Genomic DNA, 23,187 nt, shown 5'->3' on the forward strand with positions numbered 1-23,187 from the left:
GAGTGACATTTCTGTGGGGGCCTCTGCGAGACCCGCACAGAAATAGAACATGCCGCGATTTGTTTTCCGCTTGCGTTGTCACGCGGACAAATCGCGGCTGTCTGCATAGGATTGTGTTTTGTAATGCAATCCTAGGCGGGCACAGGCGGAAATTCTGCGGGAAATCCAGGTGCGGAATTTTCCGCCCGTGTGCAGGAGGCCTATATGTATTCTAGAAGCACAAACAAATTCTGCTGCGTCAAGTCCATAATTTAAGGAATGTAATGTTTCCCAATCACATGTACAGTTCATATAAAAATATTCCCACCCCTTGAACTTTTCTGTTTGAAGAGTAATTGTAAGAATACTGAACAGCAGTGCATTTACATTTGGCTTATTTTCATACTGATAAGTAATGTCTCTTCCATCTTCTCCTGCAGACACCTTTTTTATAGCTCCAGTTATACATTACTGAATGCATCTCCAACTACTTATAAAATTCAGAAACACTAATCTGTTTTACATGTTGACTAGTCATGCTTGTTAAAGGGGATGTCCAGGACTTTCACTATTGACAACCTATCCTCAGGTAAGGTCACCAGGAGAGATGAGCGAGTAGTGCCTTATTCGAGTACCTGCCCGCTCGTCTCTAAAGATTCGGTTGCCGGCGGGGGAGAGCGGTGAGTTGCGGGAGTGAGCAGGGAGGAGCGGGGGGAGAGAGTGAGAGAGAGATCTCCCCCTGTTCCTCCCCGCTCTTTCCTGCCGACACCCGAATATTTTGAGACAAGCGGGCAGGTACTAGCATAAGGCACTACTCGCTCAAATAGTTTGCCTTAGCGAGTACGCTCGCTCCTCTCTAGTCACCAGTAGTTGATAGGCTGGGGTCCAACGCTCGGGATCTCCGCTAATCACTAGGCCCGCTGTCAGTGCGAACAGTGGTGGAAGCAGATAGCGTTGTCAAGATTGTCGCGGCCTGGTTTGGTGGTACATGCACAGCTCCCGTTGAATTTGGTGAGAGCTTTGCCTACAATACCAAACCGGGTTGCTGCAAAACAGACAGCGCTATTTGCTTCCAGTGCTGTCCACACTATTTAACCCCTTAGTGACCGCCCATACGTGTTTTCATATCCTGGGTGTCTGGACTTTTCATCTACAGGGCTGTAAAAACATGCAGGCCCTATAGACTAAAGCCCATGTCAAATTTCCAAAATTTGGCCTGGTCATTAAGGCACAAACAGCTTGGTCACTAAGGGGTTAAACTATTTATGACCTATCATGAGGAATTGGTCATCAGTAGTAAAAGTTGTGGACAACCCTTTTTAACTCTGAAATGTCCCTACGCTGGTCATAGACTTTCGATATCTGTTGGGTAAGCCAATAATACATCTTTGTTTTAGTAGAGTACGCTAAGGGGCTGCCAAAGACGGCTAACACCACTTGTCTCAATGAGAAGTCTTATCATGTTGCCAAACCTCAAAAGACATTATACTGGCTCTATAAAAGTATGACCGTTATTGAATCCTATGTATATTCCCAGATCGGACCAGCAGAGGTCCAGTGTCTCTGACCAACTAGAATCGGGTCATTTTCCAGTTGTAACCCCTTCAGCTAGTCTCACATTCTCTCTGCTTTGTCTTTGAAGATGCACCTGACGTTTGATGACGTGGCCGTGTATTTCTCAGAGGAGGAATGGAGGAACCTGAGCCGAAGCCACAAAGAACTGTACAAGGAAGTCATGAAGGAAAACTATGCAGATCTTCTGTCCATGGGTAATATAAGTATCCTTAATATAAGTGATGAGTATTGTATTAGGGATGATCACCAGGATGCTCTTAAATTTGGGCTTTTGTATGTAATTACTTCCAACATACACTTCATAAAAGTTCCAAAATGGTGCAAATACTCATATCTGCCACCAGGGTGTACGATATAAGCCATCACATAAAAGCACTGTATGTGTAATAATGGAAGCACAGCAGAGAGTCAGGCATAGGTCAGATGCTGCTCCCTACAAATGACAATCCTCAATATAAACGGGTAAAGACTAAAACTTCAGCTGCCTGAAATAAGAGTCCATAGTTCTCAGATTTTTTGGTAGATGAAACCATCCTCCCATCTTGAGCAGATTGCTGATCAGACATTGTCAATGGCAAACTGTACTCGAAATGAAATCTTAAAAAGAAACCCAGTAGAAGGATGGGCATCCGGTGGTGAAGTAACGGCAGGTAAGTGTTTCCACACACAGGATATGTCGGAACGGATTGGATTCCGTATGCAGGAGGCTCACAGCGGATTCCGTGTTTGAGCCTGGCCGGTCACCCGGCGTACCTGATTTTTCTGTATTGCGGATGACCACGGTGGCTCACCATCGGTAATGTGCAGTACTGTTTTTGTTTTGTTTTTTCTGTGCCGTCGCTAAGCAATGACGCGGGTACCCACAGCCTATACGCAATGTTAATTAAATATGGGCTGCGGATCAGACGGCCTCCATTGACTTCATGCCTTTCAAATCCAATTGCGGATTCCACAATTGGAATCCATTCGTGTGAACCCCACGCCCCCTTACTCTGAGGTCTGAGACTGCAGCAGTCGTCGCCATTCCTTTAACAGACTAGAATGTGAATAGACCCGGGGAGGAGAATGCTAGATGCAGCGCTGGACCCGCGATGGCCCAGAACAAGTGAGTATATGCTCTTTTATTATTTTTCAGCATAACCAGCCAGCTTAAGAACAAATACAATTTTCTTGAAAAATCCCTATAAGACTCTGACCCCAGCCAGCGACCCCCTCATACATACTCATTCTGTATTGTGGGTGACCGTGGACGCTCGCCGTCAGTTATGATCAATACAGATTTTTTTAATTGCTGTGCTATGCGATGACACAGGTACCTGCAGCATATCCGCGGAATTCAATTCCGGATGGGCTGCGGGTTAGACGGCTTCCATTTACTTCACTGTGTATCGTCCACACGTGTGACAATCGCAGATCCCGTAATTGAAATCTGGGCGTGTGAAGCCGGCCTGAGAAACTGAAAAGCTCACACAGCTGAAGGTCTGTTACACTTGTATCCAGTCTGCACAATAATCTGTAGATACATCGGTACAAATTTCCCTCTCTCTCTCTAGTTCTGTAATCCAAGCAAAGAGTAGATTCACACTTGTATTTAATCTGTTTTGGTATTAAACGGATCAGTTTTGCCACTATTGAGTTCAGTGGGGTTTTGTTTCCGTTCTGTTGGGTTTCTATTTTTTAACCTCTTAGTGACCAGCTTATTTGTGCCTTAAGGACCAAGCGATTTTTATCATTGCGTTACAAAAACCATGAGGGCTTGTTTTTATGGGAGGAGTTTCATATTTTAACCCTTTCCAATCCACTGTCTGACGTCTGAAGACCTTCTGATTGAAGGCTGAACAGCTCCGATGTCTGAAGACGTCCGGCAGGGTATTCTTACTGTATATTACTGGCTGCTCTGTTGTCGGGGGCCTCTCCAGCATGTCCCATACTACAGTACTGGCTCTAGCTAGTAGATGGCGCCATTGTATAATGGCAGGAAGAGAAAGCTCCCTAGGAAACCCTGAATCTAAAATTGGATTGCAAAGGGTTAATAGCATCACTCTGGGTTACATATAATGTGTTGTATAACATTTGTTAAATTTTTTTGAAGGGGCAGATGGGGAAAACATCCAGAAATTCTGCCATTGTTTTTGGCTTTTACAGTGTTCACTATTCAGTAAATATAACACGATAACGTTCTTATCTGCTGCGGTACGATTAGGCCCCCTGCACACGAGCGGAAATTCGGTGGGAAGCCTGCATAGGATTGCGTTAACAAATGCAATCCTATGCAGACGGCCGGGGTTTGGCCACGCGAAATTTCGCGCGGCAAACAAACCACGGCATGTTCTATTTCTGTGACTCACCCGGCTCCGGTCTGCGCATGCGCCGGCTGCCCGGCAAGCCGGCACATCAAACACCCGGAGCCGCGGGTGAGTACGCGCTGGTCCCTGCAGGCGCTCGGGTCGGGTCCCACGGTGAGAATCCTCGCCGCCGGATCCGACCCGCCCGTCTGCAGGCGGCCTTACTGCAATACCAAGTTTAAATATTTTTTTTATTTTTTACTAGTTTAGCAAAATAAAAACACGTTTTTAAAGAAAAATAATGGAATCTGCATTGTTCCATTTGAGGACCAATAACATTGTCATTTTTCCAACGATGGCGCTATGCGAGGGCTTGTTTTTTACAGAAAGAGTTGTTGTTGGCACTATTTTGAGGTATATATAACTTTTGGACTGTTTACTACATTTTCTGGGAGGCGAACAAAATAAAAATAGCAATCCAGCCATTACTTTTTAAAATTTATTTTTTACTGCGTTCACCATGTAAGATAAATAACAAAATATTTTCATTGTTTGGGTCATTACAAATATAGTAATAGCTATTGTGGGGTTTTTTTTTAGCCTTTTTATTTAGTTTATGCATTTAACACCGCTTTTTGTGGGGAAAATTTATTTTTTACTAGATTTTTTTTTCTTTAAATTAACTTTATTGAACCTTTTTTTTTTTTTTTAATGCTATTTTTTTAGTCCGTAAAGGGCACTTCAAGATTTGATGTCCCACATCATCCACAGCTTACTGACGAAGGGGCACCAAGAATTGGCATGCAGCGTGGATAATCTTTCAACCTTTAGGGATTCTGTCATTGGGCTCATGCTGCCCAAACCCCAGGCAGTATGATCCCGGAACAGGTATTCCTATAGTCCTCGTGCATGCTTTATTCTGAAATGCTGCAGCGGTTTAGAAAAACATACTTTGAAGTTTGACATGGAGCTGAGTTTCGAGTCACAGAGTCATGCAATGCCGACCTCTTCTTACCTGCAGCATGAAGATTAACCGTCCTCTCCCGTTTTGTGCAGCGTTTCAGAATAAACATACACGGAAGCAACAGGCATCCCTGCCCTGGGTTTATACTGCCCGTAGTTCAGGCAGCACAAACCTAATAAAAGAATCCCTTTAAATCTATAATTTGCTCAGTTTTTTTTTTTTTACCAAATTAATTGGAAATAGTGCACTACTTCCTTATTGTTTTATTGGGATAGGTAGTTTTATAGTTGCAGAACTGATGACCGGTTCCCTTTAAGGAGCTGTGTTTGTAACCATTGAAATGTAAATAATTTGTTTCAATTTATTGACCTCAAGCAAAGATCTTGGTGTGCAAATAAGCAAAAACTATTAAAAAGTTGTAGAACTGTTCATTATATAATGGTCGAGAGTGATTCAAACAGGATGATGCAAAACTAAAGCCGATTAATTTGTACATGAATTGCCATACAAGTGGCAGAATGAAATAATAAAAGAACTCTTCAAGTTTCTAATGCACCTTACAGATGTTCGATGTGGGCGCCTAAGTGACACAACAGAAGTCAAGTGTGTAGTCCAGTTCCGGCCAAACGTGTCCCACTATATCCTATCTATGTTCTGTAGCAACAAACATCTGTAAGCTGCATTAAAAATTTGAAGTTATTCTATTTTTTATGTCAAACTACTTAAGAATAAACCATACTTAGCTTTACACCCTTCTTTTTGAATAACCCTGGAAAACATTAAGTATGCTTCACCACATACCGCCCGTTTTTCACCATATTGTGATACGGAGGCTTGTCCACAGGGTTCCGAATATGCCCCCTCCTACAAAAAAGGTTGGCCCATGGGGCTGTAAGCAGTGCAGAAAGTCTATTAACTTTTCTTTTTATTATGGGATGTTCCCTGACATACAGTGTGGGGGGGGGGGGGGGGGGAAGTATTTAGTCAGATACCAATTGTACAAGTTCTCCCACTTAAAAAGATGAGAGGCTTGTAATTGACATCATAGGTAGACCTCAACTATGAGAGACAACATGAGAAAACACATCCAGAAAATCACATTGTCTGATTTTTAACTAATTTATTTGCAAAGTATGGTGGAAAATAAGTATTTGGTCACCTACAGACAAGCAAGATTTCTAGGTCCCACAGACCTGTAACTTCTTCTTTAAGAGGCTCCTCGGTCCTCCACTCATTACCTGTAATAATAGCACCTGTTTAAACTTGTTATCAGTATAATAGACACCTGTCCACAACCTCAAGCAGTCACACTCCAAACTCCTCTATAGTGAAGACCAAAGAGCTGTTGAAGGACACCAGAAACAAAATTGTAGCCCTGCACCAGAATGGGAAGACTGAATCTGCAATAGGCAAGCAGCTTGGTGTGAAGAAATCAACTGTGGGAGCAATAATTAGAAAATGGAAGGGATACAAGACCACTGATAATCTCCCTCGATCTGGGGCTCCATGCAAGATCTCACCCCGTGGGGTCAAAATGATTACAAGAAAGATGAGCAAAAATCCCAGAACCACACGGGGGAACCTAGTGAATGACCTGCAGAGACCTGGGACCAATGTAACAAAGGCTACCATCAGTAACATACTATGCCGCCAGGGACTCAGATCCTGCAGTGCCAGACATGTCCTTCTTCTTAAGCCAGTGCATGTCCGGGCCCGACTGAAGTTTGCTAGAGAACATTTGGATGATCCAGAAGAGTATTGGGAGAATGTCATATGGTCAGATGAAACCAAAGTAGAACTGTTTGGCAGAAAGACAACTTGTCGTGTTTACAGGAGAAAGAATGCTGAGTTGCATCCAAAGAACACCATACCTACTGTGAAACATGGGGGTGGCAACATCATGCTTTGGGGCTGTTTCTCTGCAAAGGGACCAGGATGGCTGATCCGTACACATGAAAGAATGAATAGGGCCATGTATCGTGAGATTTTGAGTGCAAACCTCCTTCCATCAGCAAGGGCACTGAAGATGAAACGTGGCTGGGTCTTTCAGCATGACAATGATCCCAAGCACACCACCAGGGCAATGAAGGAGTGGCTTCGTAAGAAGCATTTCAAGTTCCTGGAGTGGCCTAGCCAATTTCCAGATCTCTACCCTATAGAAAACCTTTGGAGGGAGTTGAAGGTCCGTGTTGCCCAGCGACAGCCCCAAAACATCACTGCTCTTGAGGAGATCTGCATGGAGGAATGGGCCAACATACCAGCCACAGTGTGTGCCAACCTTGTGAGGACTTACAGAAAACGTTTGACCTCTGTCATTGCCAATAAAGGATTTATAACAAAGTATTGAGATGAACTTTTGTTATTGACCAAATACTTATTTTCCACCATAATTTGCAAATAAATTTGTTAAAAATCAGACAATGTGATTTTCTGGATGTGTTTTCTCATGTTGTCTCTCATAGTTGAGGTCTACCTATGATGTCAATTACAGGCCTCTCATCTTTATAAATGGGAGAACTTGTACAATTGGTATCTGACTAAATACTTTTTTCCCCCACTGTACATGGTTAAGCCAGTTTACATAGTATAACTTTGTAATTGGGTTTGGTCCCTTTGTCACGTGCCAAGAAGGTTGGGAAATATTGCGAAATGAGATTCTCAAAGCACAATTGTTAACAATCCCTAAAAGAAGGAAGAATGGGAAGCATTTAAAGAGACACAGAACTTGCACACGTTAAAAACAATGAAAAACGTGTTTATCAGATGGAAAGACGGAGGAATATCTAAAGAAGAATATAATGCGGTCTGCAGAAACTGTAGGGCAAGTGTCAGAAGAGCTAAAGCTGATAATTAGAGATGAGCGAGTATACTCACTAAGGCACATTACTCGAGCGAGTAGTGCATTAGCCGAGTATCTCCCCGTTCGTCTCTATAGATTCGGGGGGTGGGGAGCGGCGGGGGAGAGCGGGGAGGAACGGAGGGGAGATCTCTCTCCCCCCTGCTCCCCGCCGCAACTCACCTGTCACCGGTGACTGTCCCCAAATCTTTAGAGACGAGCGGGGAGATACTCGGCTAAGACACTACTCGCTCGAGTAATGTGCCTTAGCGAGTATACTCGCTCATCTCTACTGATAATGAATTGATCCTTGCTAAAGAGGCCAAAAGCAATAAAAAGGATTTTGGGGGTATGTCAAAAGCAAAAGAAAAGTCAAAAATGCTATAGGTTGCTTATAAGATGAAAAAGGTGAATTGGTTAAGAATGATGTTGAAAAGGCCGAACTTTTAAATTCCTATTTTGTATCTGTTTTCTCTCAGAAAGTAGATGGAACATCAACTGATCTTCCCTGTGCTATTGGGGGAATAAAAGAATGCAGGCTATCTGTAAGCAGAGAGATGGTGAGGGAACACTTAGCTAACTTAAATGAATTCGAGTCTCAAAGTTCAGATGAATTACATCCTAGGATACTTAAGGAAGCAGCGGAGGTAATTGCTGAACCATTCGCCATAATCTTTGAAAATTCCTGGAGATCAGAAGTCCCAGAAGATTGGAAAAGGGCAAATGTTGTCCTTATCTTCAAAAAAGGGAAGAAGGTGGATCCAGGAAACTACAGGCCTGTGAGCATGACTTCTATACCGGGAAAGATCTTTGAACAAATTATTAAACAGCATGTATGCAAGTACTTGGATTAAAATGGAGTAATTAACCAGAGCCAGCATGGGTTTGTAACAAACAAGTCATGCCAGACAAATTTAATTTACTTCTATGACAGAATCACTGACTGGGTTGATCAGGGAAATGCGGTAGATAGTATATCTTGACTTTAGGAAAGCATTTGACAAAGTATCTCATACCATACCTATTGAAAAAATGCCCAAATATGGGATTGACAAGGCAACTGTTAGGTGGATTCACAACTGGCTGAGTGATCGTACTCAGAGTGGTTATAAATGGCTGCACATCCAAGTGGAAGAATATATCAAGTTGGATACCACAAGGCTCTGTCCTAGGCCCAGTGTTCAACATTTTTTATAAATGATCTGGAGGAGGGAATTGATAGGAAACTGATCAAATTTGCTGATGACACAAAGCTAGGAGGGATAGCTAACACTAGGGAAGAGAGGGAGGATTCAAAAAGATCCATAAAAGCTTGAACAGTGGGCAGCAGCTAACAATGGTATTTAACAAGGAGAAATGCAAAGTCCGCTGTCTGGGCAAGAAAAATGAAAAAAAGCACATACAGAATGGGAGGAATTGGGCTAAGCAGCAGCACATGTGACAAAGACTTGGGTATACTAATAGATCATAGACTGAACATGAGTCTACAATGTGATGCAGCAGCCAAAAAGGCAAACACAATTCTGGGATGTATTAAGAGAAGCATAGAGTCTAGATCATGTGAGGTCATTATCACCCTCTACTCTTCCTTAGTCAGACCTCATCTGGAATACTGTGTCCAGTTCTGGGCACCCCACTTTAAAAAAGAGATAGACAAACTGAAGCAAGTTCAGAGAAAAGTTACCAAGATGGTGAGCGGTATGCAAATCATGTCCTATGAGGAACAGTTAAAGGATCTGGGAATGTTTAGCTTGCAAAAAAAAGGCTGAGAGGAGACTTAATAGCTGTCTACAAATATCTGAAGGGCTGTCACAGTGCAGAGGGATCAGCCCTATTCTCATTTGCACAAGGAAAAACCAGAAGCGACGGGATGAAACTGAAAGGGAGGAGACACAAATTAGATATTAGAAAAAAACTTTCTGACAGTGAGGGTGATAAATAAAATAAAATAAATAAATCTTGGTATTTGTATAGCGCCAACTTATTCCGCAGTGCTTTCAGGTAATAATTACTTATTACCCCCCCCACCAAGCTGGGTTCTCATTTTACCGACCTCGGAAGGATGGAAGGCTGAGTCAACCTTGAGCTGGCTACCTGAATCATGCGGGGATCGAACTTGCAGCCTTCAGGTCGTAGGTGAGAGCTTACACTCTGCGCCACACGAGGCTCAGGATGATCAATGAGTGGAACAGGTTACCACAGGAGGTGGTGAGTTCTCCTTCAATGAAAGTGTTCAAACAAAAGGCTGGACAGATATCTGTCTTGGATGATTTAGTGAATCCTGCACTGAGCAGGGGGTTGGGCCCGATGACCCTGGAGGTCCCTTCTAACTCTACCATTCTATGGTAAATGTTGTAACTTTTATTTTTCAGGACTTGACATTGAAGAACCAGCCTTGTTCAATCAAATTGAGCAGTGGGAGATGTCCGATTCATCTAAGGAATGTAAAACCTCAAGGCTCTCCTCACATACAGGTATAGATATTGATCTGTCTACCAATAATCACTGCTCCCCCAATAACGTAAGTCCTCCAGTAATATTTAGCCCATCTTCTGTCAATTTTTTATTTTGTCTCTGGGTGACCGCAACCAGTGCCTAGTTAGGCATAGATCCACTACTCTTATATCACTGAAGATCTGGGGGCTGTAGGGACAGCCCTAGTAATGCTACCCACTATAGGTTAGAAAAGACTGAACAAACGACTCAATGAGCTTGTCTCATCCTAAACCTAGTTCCACTCAGTGTTTCCCTTGCAGCTGCCACCGGTTATAATGGTCTAGCTGGAAATAAGTGGCAGAGATCTCTCATACCTCTATTGCCGCTTTGTTCTAGCAGTCAAACCCCAGCTAGCCAGACATAAGTGGTATATCCTAGGTATTTGCCACCACTGTCTACATTGAGACCACACTTCTAAGATGGCTCAAAGATTTGTTTACATATTTAATGTAGGCATTATTGTGAGACCATCCCATTCTCAAGCTCTTAAGGCCCATTTAGACACAATAATTATCACTCAAAAGCCATCTTTTGCCCGATCATCGTTGTCTCTAAACGCACTGCCATCGTGCACTGTTTGTTAATCGTTGATTTCTAGCGAGCTAGAAATTAGCAATAACTGTTTTCAGCGCCGCATGCTGATTTTCTCAGTGGGCGGCGCTGATAGCTTTCTTTCAGCTGGTATCCTGCTGGGACTTCTCAGCAGGATACCAGCTGAAAGCTCAGAGAACAAAGCAGCTGTTTGCATATACGAAACAGCTGCTTTTCTCTGAGTTATCAGTTGTGTCCCACTTCGGCTGCATTTAACTCTTTAAGTAGCTAATTAGCTACTTAAGAGTCATGCAGATATGATCGCTCAAAACTGTCACTCAAACTGTCCTTTTGAGCGATTTATTTATTTCTTTTTTTAAGCGATCATCTTTCAGTGTAAATGCACTTTTAGGGTCCATTCCTTATTGGTAGCATTGTTCTGGCTTCGTGTATATCTGCAGAATCCATATTATTTTTTTTATTTCTTAGAAATGAAGAGGCCAAAGCCGCAAGCATTGGAGGGTATGACGTATTTGCTCATAGTGCAGTCCAACGCCAATTATGTGTTACCTAGTAAGTAATGAACACTGAATCAATATCCTCTGATATTCCAGAATCAGTAGAGAAGGACACAGGATGATGAGAGTAAATCTATGTGTACATTGTCAACATACAGGAGAATACAGTCTAGAAAAAGGCTTGCTGTATGATTTGGGCAAGAACACTAAAGGGTTTGTGTCATCGGGACAACCTCTGCCCATGTGGGCTATAAGGACATAACAGATGTTATAGAGGGGACTCCCTGTGTCCATTCGTCATTTCTAAATGGACGAATGGACACCTGTAATACTACATTTCAATGGTAGTGACAGCCACAGAGGAAATGTAAAGAAAACAGCAACTTCCCCTCCCCAAAATAACTATTTTCTAAGAATCTCAGGAGCTGGTGCTCTCATACAGTATTAAAGGGGTTGCCTGTGATTAATAAGGCAATTCCTTTAAAGGGGTTGTACCAAAAATATTATAATTTCATCCACTATTCACAGGATGGAATAATTTTATGATCGGTGGGGGTCCGACTATTGGTACACCCACCAATCCTGAGAATGGATGTCCCGTTGGTCCTCCATGAATGAAGCGGTGGTCTCACATACCACTACTCCATTCATTTTAATGGCCGTGTTGGAAAATCCCAAGCGCTAATACTCAACTACTTCTGGAGCTGTTATTGAAATTAACAGAGTGGCACGAATGTGTAAACTGCTGCTACATTTATGTGGGGACAGTCGGGCCTGCCATTTTCTGGATTGGTGGGGGTATGGTTGGGCTTTAATTGTAGCCGGTCCAGACAATTCTAAATTTTCATGTCACAATACAGGGTCTGACTGTAAGTGTGACAACCTGATTTTGCCGATTGCACTGCATGCGGTAGCATACAATGCCATCGAAGACCGCAGGTAAATTAACAGACTTCAGTCACCGGGGCCATGCCACTAACAGATTAGGTTACTTGGGAAGGCGTTAAAGCCTATGTAACATTTTATATGCTCCACTATAGACTTTGGAGAAATATAGGAATCTTACATGGATGATAAGGTCTTCATTTAATGGACTCTTCAATTTTTGTATTTTAGGAAGTGGAGTCGTCACTGAGAGTCAAATCTTGAATCAAGCAATCAATGACTCTGTAACTCCTGGGCAGAAGATAAAGTTGAAAGATTGTCAACCGATATGTCTGAAGTGTAAAGGTGTTGTAAACTGTTACTGCAGCTTTGCAAAGCTCAACAGCGATAAACCGTTTGTCTGTGTTGACTGTGGAAAACGTTACAGCCAGGAGGGTTATCTGATAGCGCACCAGAGGAGTCACTTCCACAAACAACCTTATAAGTGCTCCTTCTGTGAGAAGAGCTTCAAGAAGCCTCACCACCTTAAGAAACACCTGAAAACCCATCAAGCTATCGAACATAAGTGTTATACATGCCAGGCAGTGTTCCAGAATCCCAGCGACTTAAAAAAGCACAAAGCAGTCCATCGGACACCAAAGCTGTGTGTAAATTGCGGTGAGAAGTTCAATAGTGTTCTGAAGCTTAAACTGCACATAAAAGAAGCTCATGCGAAGCTCCTAGAATGTACCCTGTGTCACCAGCACTTCCGCTTCAAGACTACTTTAATGAACCACATGCGAGAGCACTTGGGAAACAAATTCTACAAGTGTCATAAGTGTGAGAAGGTCTACACTAGACTGCCCTATCTTCTTAGACATGCCGAAGTTCATTCCAAGGACGAAGATGGAGATGGTGACCTACAACCCGTGAGTCCTCTAATGGAACCTGAAGCTGCTGATGGCCACTTTTCAGCCCACAGCCAAAACACACCACTTTCTAACCACGATGGGCGCGCAGACCTTGGTTGGTTGACTGAAGACGTGTCCCCATGTGTACTTCCTTTAGTTCCTGTCTTTGCTGTTCACTCTGCGAAGGAACAAAGACGAAACTTCAAGAAAGAAGAAAGTCTTGTGGAAGAGCAACCAAAAGTGTTTTCTGATGAGAGGCTCTTTAGGTGTAAGAAGTGCAAGAAATGTTTCAGGCACCGTAGGACATTAATGAAGCACCGATTGTCCCACAGCCTGGTGCTTGTTTGTCACGAATGTGGACAAAGGTTTGAGAAAATGCTTACACTATTCATGCACAGGGGTAAACATAAGAGGATGAGACCATACAAGTGCAAGTTCTGTGAGAGAGCCTTCAGCTTCCAGTCCCTGTTGCATCTGCATCAGCGTACACATATTTTTTCCAAATCCTTCCAGCTCCCGTCCAAGGAGACCTCTCCAAATACAGGAGAGTGTACTACACAATCAAGCCACCCCCAACACCAGAAATTACAAGGGATGAACACAACCAAGAACCCATTTGATGGCTGTTCACACGACGTCCACAATATTAGGATATCTCCGGTTTCTCCAAATAAAACTTTGGGGAAGAGGCCACATCAGGAAATTGCCTGCAAGGACTATGTGAAACGCGTTTGTTACTGGTCCTGTGAGTCTAGATATACAATGTAAACATAACCAAATCTATTTATTAAAGAAAAATGTAATCACTATTGAATGGCATATTGTTCATGGCTCATGTGACGTCAGATTATGGACATTTTGTGTGTGGTTTCCCTGGACCAATGAAAAAAGTTTAGTTCTATAAAGTATTACGTTTCCCCAAATCCTCACTTTATACATCATCCTACATTCGTTAGATCCCAGTAACCGACACCAGCAGAGTCTATAGGGCACCATTAAGACCCTCTTTGTAGCTAGTGGGGGAGAAGTTATAGTCTGAGGTCATAGGATGTCTGCAGAGGAGAAATCTCTTAAAGGTAATCTTAAAGGGACGTTCACTGTATGGGGTAAATAATGCATTACTTTGGTAGATCGGACTTTTACAGACGCAGCGATACCAAATACGTTTTTTTGCTTTATTATTTAGATTCTTTTATTGCAAATATGGCAAAAAGGTTTTTTTTTTACTTACATTTTTTTTAAATAATTAGTAAGACTATTGTTTTTATTTTTACACTTTCTTTCAGTCCCCAGAGGGGACAACAATCAGCGATGCTTTGATCGCTCCTGTAGTATGTATGATGTAATGCTGTAGCATTACATCATACTGCATTCTGACAGGCAGCCTATCAAGCCACTCGACGGGGAACGGGGACCCCCGAACATCGTTGGGGCATTTAAAAGGTTTATAGCCTGCAATCAGCTGTGCGGCTGATTACAGCTATTGCCCGCGGGTGTCAGCTGTAATAAACAGCTGACACCCCCGCTGTATGGAGGGAGATAGTGGCGCTATCTCCCTCCATACATGTCCTGCAATGGCAGGACGTAAAAACACTATTGGGCCATCACTAAGGGGTTAAAGTGCTTTTCTTTAAGTTATATATCATGTGTAAAATGCATTCAGGCTTATACTCCCCACTCCCACTGTGTCCTGCAGCGACTCTCAGTCCTCTGTTCTGGTGTTTGCTTTAGTGGCTGCAGTCCCGACTGGTTTACGGGACATAACAGGCATTGCAGCCAATAACCGAACTCAGCGATCGAGCACGGAGTTCTGTTATTGGCTGCAGCACCTGTGACCTCCCATAAATAGGCTGAGTAAGCCTGTAGACGTAATGGTAGAGGGGAGCCGTGGGACACAGCAGGAGCTAGGAGAGGCGAGTATGTCTATTGATGTTACTGCTTGGTGAATGCATTTTACATAAGATCTAAAACTTGGACAACCCTTTTAACACCCCCTCCTTGTTCAGGGTCTGCATGGGACTTGCTCTGAAAATTTCCATCCTGGGAAGTGTTATCTTTACACAAGACACTTAAGTTTTCCGATGTAAGAAACAACAAACTCACCCTGCATTATAGGAGCTCAGTTAAGCAGCAAGGGTGGTTGATGACAAGCTTGCTGACTGTCTCCAATAACAATCAGCAGAATAGTGAGTGCAGCTCTGGAGTACAACACAAACTCCACGTCTACATAGTATAACTGTATTTAAATGTAATTAATGGTCAAATGTGAACACACATAATGTCATACGAATTTCATGTTCTTGGTTGGCATTCAACTCAACAGTGCAAATCACTGAGTAAATGAAGATCCATTTTTGAAAATATTTCTTCTAGATCTCATGAGCATTGCTTCTGCTCATTGTGTAAGAGCCATGCATAAAACTATTTACCCCACAGGCGTTCATTGGTATTAAGGGAAATTTTCTTGGCAAAATTCACGTAAGACTTACAGTATTATGTGTTTTCAATACTTTTTATCGATGAGGTCTTTAGAGCACAGGTGTCAAACACAAGCCCTGCGGGCCGAATCCAGCCCACCACCTTGTTTTCTGTGGCCCACTGGCTGTGCACAAAGTTCCCTCACCAGTGCTGCTGTCAGTATGCGATCTTCTATCGGCTTGTTCTGTCTAGTGCAGACAGTGATAGGAGTGCCGATAGCAGACTGACAACGGCCGCGGAGGAGGGAAGAAGACTGCAGAGAACATGATCTCTGGTGCGAAGAGAGCAGCGCTAAGGAGGAGCAGCTGAAGTGTGAGAGCCTGGTCAGCGCTGACCTTCTGTCACTGGCCCTCCCTCTGTTCATGGCTGCAGGCCTGGGAGACAGCAGTGGCCCAAATATGCAAGAGGGCCCCAAGAAGGACTGAGAGCAGCCGGTATACCTGCCAGTGGGACATATTGGATGCAGGTAAGTATAAAAATGTGTATAAAAATGCAGAAGTGTGCATATGTGTGTGCACATGTCATATATGTATGTGCACCTGTGTGTGTAGAGATAGGTGCACACACACACACACATTATATATTTGTGTGTGTGTATGTATATGTGTGTGTGTGTATGTGTATATATATATATATATATATATATATAGTGTGTGTGTCTGTACATATATTTGTATAATAGTGTGCGTCTGTGCTATATGTGTAGAATAGTGTGCGTATATATGTGTAGAATGGTGTGCGTCTGCGTATATATGTGTAGAATGGTGTGCGTCTGCGTATATATGTGTAGAATGGTGTGCGTCTGCGTATATATGTGTAGAATGGTGTGCGTCTGCGTATATATGTGTAGAATGGTGTGCGTCCGTGCGTATATATGTGCAGAATGGTGTGCGTCCGTGCGTATATATGTGCAGAATGGTGTGCGTCCGTGCGTATATATGTGCAGAATGGTGTGCGTCCGTGCGTATATATGTGCAGAATGGTGTGCGTCCGTGCGTATATATGTGCAGAATGGTGTGCGTCCGTGCGTATATATGTGCAGAATGGTGTGCGTCCGTGCGTATATATGTGCAGAATGGTGTGCGTATATATGTGCAGAATGGTGTGCGTATATATGTGCAGAATGGTGTGCGTATATATGTGCAGAATGGTGTGCGTATATATGTGCAGAATGGTGTGCGTATATATGTGCAGAACGGTGTGCGTATATATGTGCAGAACGGTGTGCGTATATATATATATATGTGCAGAACGGTGTGCGTATATATGTGCAGAATGGTGTGCGTATATATATATATATGTGCAGAACGGTGTGCGTATATATGTGCAGAACGGTGTGCGTATATATGTGCAGAACGGTGTGCGTCTGTGTATACACATATGTATAATAATAGTTTGCGCCTATGTGTATATGTGTGTGTATATATATATATATATATATATATATATATATATATATATATATGTGTGTGTATAATAGTGTGCGCCACTGGTCTTACAATTAGAATCGGCCTTTTGAAGGCAGCCATAAGGCTGATGTGGCTCTCTGTGAAAATGAGTTTGACACCCCTGCTTTAGAGAAAGGGATGAGGCTTAAACATGTGCCATTTTTGTTACGAATGGTTAGTGTACATGTAATTCAGCCATGAGGTGGTGTAAGGGAGGGGAAGCCTTAAATGCCTAATGAGTTGACTGACATATTTAAAGGGGGTATTCGCATTTCGGAAATCCTATTTGAATGCGTTTTGAAATCGCCAAACAATGCACACTCCCATAGGATGATTTATTTCCAAAATGCTCTATTCTCCAGATATTGATTCCTCTGCTTTCTGCTTGTTTACTGTTCATTGCCAGGGGAATCGACCAGCTCCACTATATCTCAGAAGAGGCAGGCACTTGTGCACTTATTACGTCTTTCCTTCCTCTAAATCTGCTAGTTAGTTCCCCTGGCAACAAACAGTAAACAACCAGAAAGTAGAGGAATCAATATCTGGAGAATGGAGCATTTTGCAAATCATGCACTCACCCATAAGATGTTTGTTTTACTATTTTGAACACACTGATATTGGGAATACCACTTTAATGCAATACTGACTGGTAAGGCCTTGTATCTCCTTCATTTTAGATTTGCATTGCTGTACATTCAGGGACATTAGTAAAGTAACCGCTACAGGAACACCGAAAAAAGCTTCCAACCCCCACTTGGCGGAGCTCACTGCATGCAGAACTATAAACCTATTGAAGTTCTGCAAAGTTATGTTATCCCTTAGCCACAAGCCAGAGGTAACTTTGTCATGGGTTGGGGTCCAACCACTGAGATGCCCACTGATCCTGAGAAACGGGGCTCACGAGGTCCCTGCATGTTTGGAGCGGAAGTCATGCATGTGTGCTGCTTTATTCATTTCAATGGTAGAACCAGAGATTGTCAAGGACTTGTGTTTGACAATTTTCCAATGCTCATATTGAAATGAATGGAGGCATAGTGTGAATTTGTGGCCTTTGGGACCCCCGTTCTAGGAATTGGTGAGGAGACCCATGATTGGACCCCTACTGATCATAAGATTATGCCCTTTCCTGAAGCTCCATATCCAAGAATGTAACTTTAGTGATGCATTAAAGTCATTGTTACCTTCAAGTTCTGATAAAAGCAAGGCAAAAACTATAATAGGCAGGTAAGCTAGAACCTTCTAACACCACCCCAATCAAAATACTAACGGCCACCTGTCCGTCTGCGAGTGTGTTAGATGCTCTGTCCCTAATCACATGATGGTGACATCAAAGGTCCTTCATCCCTGTGCAGATTACAGGTAGACTACATCCCCCTACAAACCCCCATGGCCACAGTTGCTATGGAATACTAAAGACCTGTCTGTAAGTCACTGACTGTCAGCTACATGTGAAGATGACACCATCATATTCACATCCTCAAGTCACAGGGGCTCTGAGCTTTATTAAAAACCTGCAGAGCTAGGCAGCAGTTATGTGCTTATGGTACCTGTGAAGATGTCACCGTTATGTGATTAGTCATCTGTGTGGGAAAAGTCTAGGGTCACATGACCAGGGGGTGATGAGTGTGCGCAGGACCCTGCTGTGGTCATTGTATGGGATGCTGTATGTCCTGTACATGTACCAGAGCTATGTGTTTATTATGTGCATGTAGCAAAGCTGTGTTCGTGAAGTGTGTGTAGCAGTGCTGTTTGTGTGTGTGACTTGGATGTAGCAGAGCTGTGTGTGTGTGTCTTGGATGTAGCAAAGCTGTGTGTGAGACTTGGACGTAGCAAAGCTGTGTGTGTGACTTGGATGTAGCAGAGCTGTGTGTGTGTGTCTTGGATGTAGCAGAGCTGTGTGTGTGTGTGTCTTGGATGTAGCAAAGCTGTGTGTGTGACTTGGATGTAGCAAAGCTGTGTGTGTGACTTGGATGTAGCAGAGCTGTGTGAGTCTTGGATGTAGCAAAGCTGTGTGTGAGACTTGGATGTAGCAGAGCTGTGTGAGTCTTGGATGTAGCAGAGCTGTGTGAGTCTTGGATGTAGCAGAGCTGTGTGAGTCTTGGATGTAGCAGAGCTGTGTGAGACGTGGATGTAGCAGAGCTGTGTGAGACGTGGATGTAGCAGAGCTGTGTGAGACGTGGATGTAGCAGAGCTGTGTGAGACGTGGATGTAGCAGAGCTGTGTGAGACGTGGATGTAGCAGAGCTGTGTGAGACGTGAATGTAGCAGAGCTGTGTGAGACTTGGATGTAGCAGAGCTGTGTGAGACTTGGATGTAGCAGAGCTGTGTGAGACTTGGATGTAGCAGAGCTGTGCGCGTGTGACTTGGGTGTAGCAGAGCTGTGCGCGTGTGACTTGGGTGTAGCAGAGCTGCGCGTGCGTAGTAGAGCTGCGCGTGCGTAGCACAGGGCTGCGCGTGCGTGAGGCGCTCGTGTGTATAGCAGAAGTATGTGTGACGTGCGTGCAGCAGAACTGTGTGTGCGTTAGTACGAGGAGCAGAGGTGTGTCTGACATGCGTGTAGCAGCTATGTGTGTTGTGCATGTAGCAGAGCTGTGTGTGCCATGATGATGTGCAAGGCTCTGTATGATTTGCCTGCAGTAAAGCTTTGTGTGGGACGTATTTGTAGCAGAGCTGTGTGGGATGTATGTGTAGCAGAGCTGTATGCGCATATCTAGCAGAGTTGTGTGACGTGCCTGTCACACAGCTGCATGTGTGGGATGTGCGTGCAGCGGAGCCGTGTGTGTGTGTGTCTATAACAGCTGTGTGTGTGAAGCACAGCTGTGGGCCGTGCAGCAGAGTTGTTTCTGTGACATGCGTGCAGCAGAGTTGTTTCTGTGACATGCGTGCAGCAGAGTTGTTTCTGTGACATGCGTGCAGCAGAGTTGTTTCTGTGACGTGCGTGCAGCAGAGCTATGCGTGTCTGACGTGCACGCAGCAGTTGTGTGTATGTGACGTGTGTGTAGCAGAGCTTTGTGTGACGTGTGGAGCAGAGCTGTGTGTGTGATATGCGAGTAGCAGAGCTGTGTACATTTGTGTGCGTAATGTGCGAGTAGCAGAGGTATGTGTGATGTGCATGTAGCAGAGCTGTGCATCTGAGACTTGCATGTAGCAGAGCTGTGTGTGAGACGTGCATGTAGCAGAGCTGTGTGTGAGACGTGCATGTAGCAGAGGTGTGTCTCTGACGTAGGTATAGTAGAGGTGTGCGTGTCTGTGACACGAGCGTAGAGGAGTTGTGCATGTAACAGTGCTGTGCTACATGCGTGTAGCAGGGCTGTGCGTGTGTGATGTGCATGTAGCAGACCTGTGTGTGTCGTGCGTGTAGCAGACCTGTGTGTGTGACTTGCATATAGCAGAGCTAGCTATTATCTATGACACACCCTAGAGGTACAATGACAGTGACGTGATCACAGGTCGTAAACTAGCAGCTGTGTGCTTACAACGCCAATCTATTTCACTATTTTATATTAGTCAATGTCGCGTTGTACCACCAGAAACACTGGTACTATAATTACTAGTGAAAATACTAACGATGACCTGTCTATGCGTGAGTGAGTAGTGAGTGGGTTTGTGAGGGACTTACATGCTACGCCCTGATCACATGACTGCGATTAATGGTCTTTCATTCCCAGTGAGGGAGTTACATGCTCCACCCCTGATCACTTGAAGATAACATCATCAGAGGTCCGGTAGTTTGTAGATGTAGTCTGCCTATAATCTGCACAGGGATAAAGGACCTGTGATGACATCACTGTCATGTGATCAGGGGCGGAGCATGCAACTCAGGATGTAGGACCTGTGATGACATCACGATCATGTGATCAGCGGCAGAGCATGTAACTCGGGTTGAAGGACCTGTGGTGAGGTCACCATCATCATGTGATCAAGGGCGGAGCATGTGGCTCACTCAGGATTAAGGACCTGTGATAACATCACCACCATGTGATCAGGGGCGGAGCATGTAACTCTCGGGATGAAGGACCTGTGATGACATCACCATCATGTGATCGGGAGTCAAGCATGATGGTGACTTCATCCCAAATCCTTCATCCCGATGTGCTGCTTGTGATGCCTGTTGTATGGGATGAAGAATGTATGTAGTAGAACTGTATCTGGCGTGCATGCAGCAGAGAAATACTGGTACTATAATTTCCTAATAATTACTAGAAATTATACCGTGTTTACCCCAAAATAAGACACTGTCTTATATTAATTTTTGCCCCAAAAGAGGCAGTGTCTTATTTTGGGGGAACTTATAGTCACCTGGTCCGGGGCGTCCCGGTACCTTGCGCTGCTGGTCTCCAGTGGCGATGCGGAAGTCTGCAGCGTCCTCCGTGCTGAGATATCCCTTTCTTTCGGTGGTCAGAGGGGAAATCTCACCCTTTGCTAGTTGGGAAGATGGGGGTACTTAGATCACAAAGGAAGCTTGGTAGGACTGCGCCTCTAGGTATGTATCCAGTTGATTGCAGTCAAATCCTTGGTGGGGCATGCCTGCCATAACTGTGTGTAGAAAAACTGCTGCGCAAAAAGGGAGACACCCTGTCCCAAAGGACATCCAGAGGAGAGCTAGAGCAAGGAGAAATCCCTTGGGAGTAAAGGCAGCCTCAGGGAGGGGTGAGAACTAGAAGTGAAAAGAGAAAAAAACTCTTGCGCTTACGTCTGGGGCACTCTGAGAGCAGGAGTTCTTTTCTCTTTTCACTAAAAGCATAGACGTCCTATCAAGGACAGCTCCACGGTCTTCCTCTCAGGCCTGACTATCCCTGATAGAACACAGGACAGTACACACCACAGGGACCGGAATAGTGCAGAGACAGGAAGGCAATGAACAAAAGCACACAGACGAGAACAAAACACAGAGATGACCATGAGGTCATAGACAGACGAGGAACAAAGACAGGAAGACAGCAAACAAATGAATACAGGTATCAATACAGAGTAAGAAGTCATAGACAGGACCTATGCTGGGTGTCTGAGACAAACACGCAAACACTGAGGCAAGGAGGGAGGATTCCCAGCTCAGCTAAATAGGGAGGTAATTGCCCATGCCCTACAGCTGAATTTCTGGAGTACTGGAGGAAGTAACCCCTGATTTGCTGGCAGGAAGTGTGCAGTAGTTCATGTAATAGAGAAAGCAGGATGATACCCGCATCTGCCAGAAACAGCAGAGGGAAGGCAAGTCTGGGAAGCTGACCTATTAGTAGCAAAGCGGGAGGTGAGTGAAATCATGAGTACACAATGTAATATATTCACCTTCTCCCACTGTGCTCGCAGACCCCATGAGTGGCATTAGTATTCTGAAGGAGGGATTAAAATTTGTTTTTAAAGAATTCATAAATTATCGAGATGAAAAATCCAATACATTTGTTTCTTAATAAACAGAAAAGTGGCAGGAGACATTCTGGCACTAGAAGCCATATACTATATTGGCATGGTATTTGTTTACCTTAATTTGGAGAGCATTAATAGTGTTCTCCATATATTTGAGGCCACAAGGACACTCTAGAAGATGGACTATATACTTAGATCTACAGTTCAAGAAATCTTTTATCATATAGTTATTTTCCTCCATCAAAAGTATCACCCCTTCTGTTGTGACAAATAGTGAAACAGCATTTGCAATTTCTTACACTGCATTTGAAAGCGACACCAAGGCGATTTCCCCATACATCCAATGATGTTCCATGGTGGTTCTGCTGATGTCTCCCATGTAGTGAGGGGCCGAATATATTTCTAACAGTTACATTCCCCGTAAAAACCACCCATGGTTGGCTTGGAATATCTTTGGAGAGAAAGGAGTCACCTAGTAGGATGCCCCAATATTTGGATAAAATATTTTTTATACCGTTATGCTGGATATTGTAGCGAGTTACAAATGTGGTACTTTTATTGTGTTCTTTAATAATAGAGAAGTTCAAGTTTGTGGATGATTTTCCAAATTGAGCTTTAAAAATTGCTGAAGCCGATAAGGTGTCAGGATAACCTTTCTATAGAAAACGGTTCTCAATGAAATGCGAATGTGGAACAATTTCTCCTTATCCTACAGAATTTAAGGGATATTAACTTTCCACGATTTAGCATGGCAGCTCTTAAAATCCAAATAACTATTTGCATCAACTGATTTAAAATGAGTTTTGGAGTGGATTTTCCCCTCAAAATTAAAAAGCTCTAGATTTAAAAATACCGTAATGTTATTACTTATAAGCTCTGGTTCCTACAGATCAGTGTTCCCCAACTCCAGTCCTCAGGGACAGTCAACAGGTCATGTTT

The 23,187-nt window shown here is 43.7% G+C and overlaps 1 protein-coding gene across 1 annotated transcript in view; it reads left to right on the forward strand.

The window, feature by feature from the left end:
• LOC136586627 (zinc finger protein 140-like) overlaps positions 1-13,768 on the forward strand; it is a 34,400-nt gene extending 20,632 nt beyond the window's left edge. Inside the window, exons 2-5 of the mRNA XM_066584776.1 lie at positions 1,622-1,748; positions 10,012-10,113; positions 11,156-11,239; positions 12,301-13,768. Of these exons, the coding sequence (XP_066440873.1) occupies positions 1,622-1,748; positions 10,012-10,113; positions 11,156-11,239; positions 12,301-13,727 (1,740 nt within the window). The 3' untranslated portion in view covers positions 13,728-13,768. The remainder of the gene's footprint in view (positions 1-1,621; positions 1,749-10,011; positions 10,114-11,155; positions 11,240-12,300) is intronic.
• The last annotated feature ends 9,419 nt before the right edge of the window (positions 13,769-23,187 follow it).

The sequence above is a fragment of the Eleutherodactylus coqui genome, chromosome 12, assembly GCF_035609145.1.
Source record: "Eleutherodactylus coqui strain aEleCoq1 chromosome 12, aEleCoq1.hap1, whole genome shotgun sequence".
In the NCBI taxonomy this organism is placed as follows: domain Eukaryota; kingdom Metazoa; phylum Chordata; class Amphibia; order Anura; family Eleutherodactylidae; genus Eleutherodactylus; species Eleutherodactylus coqui.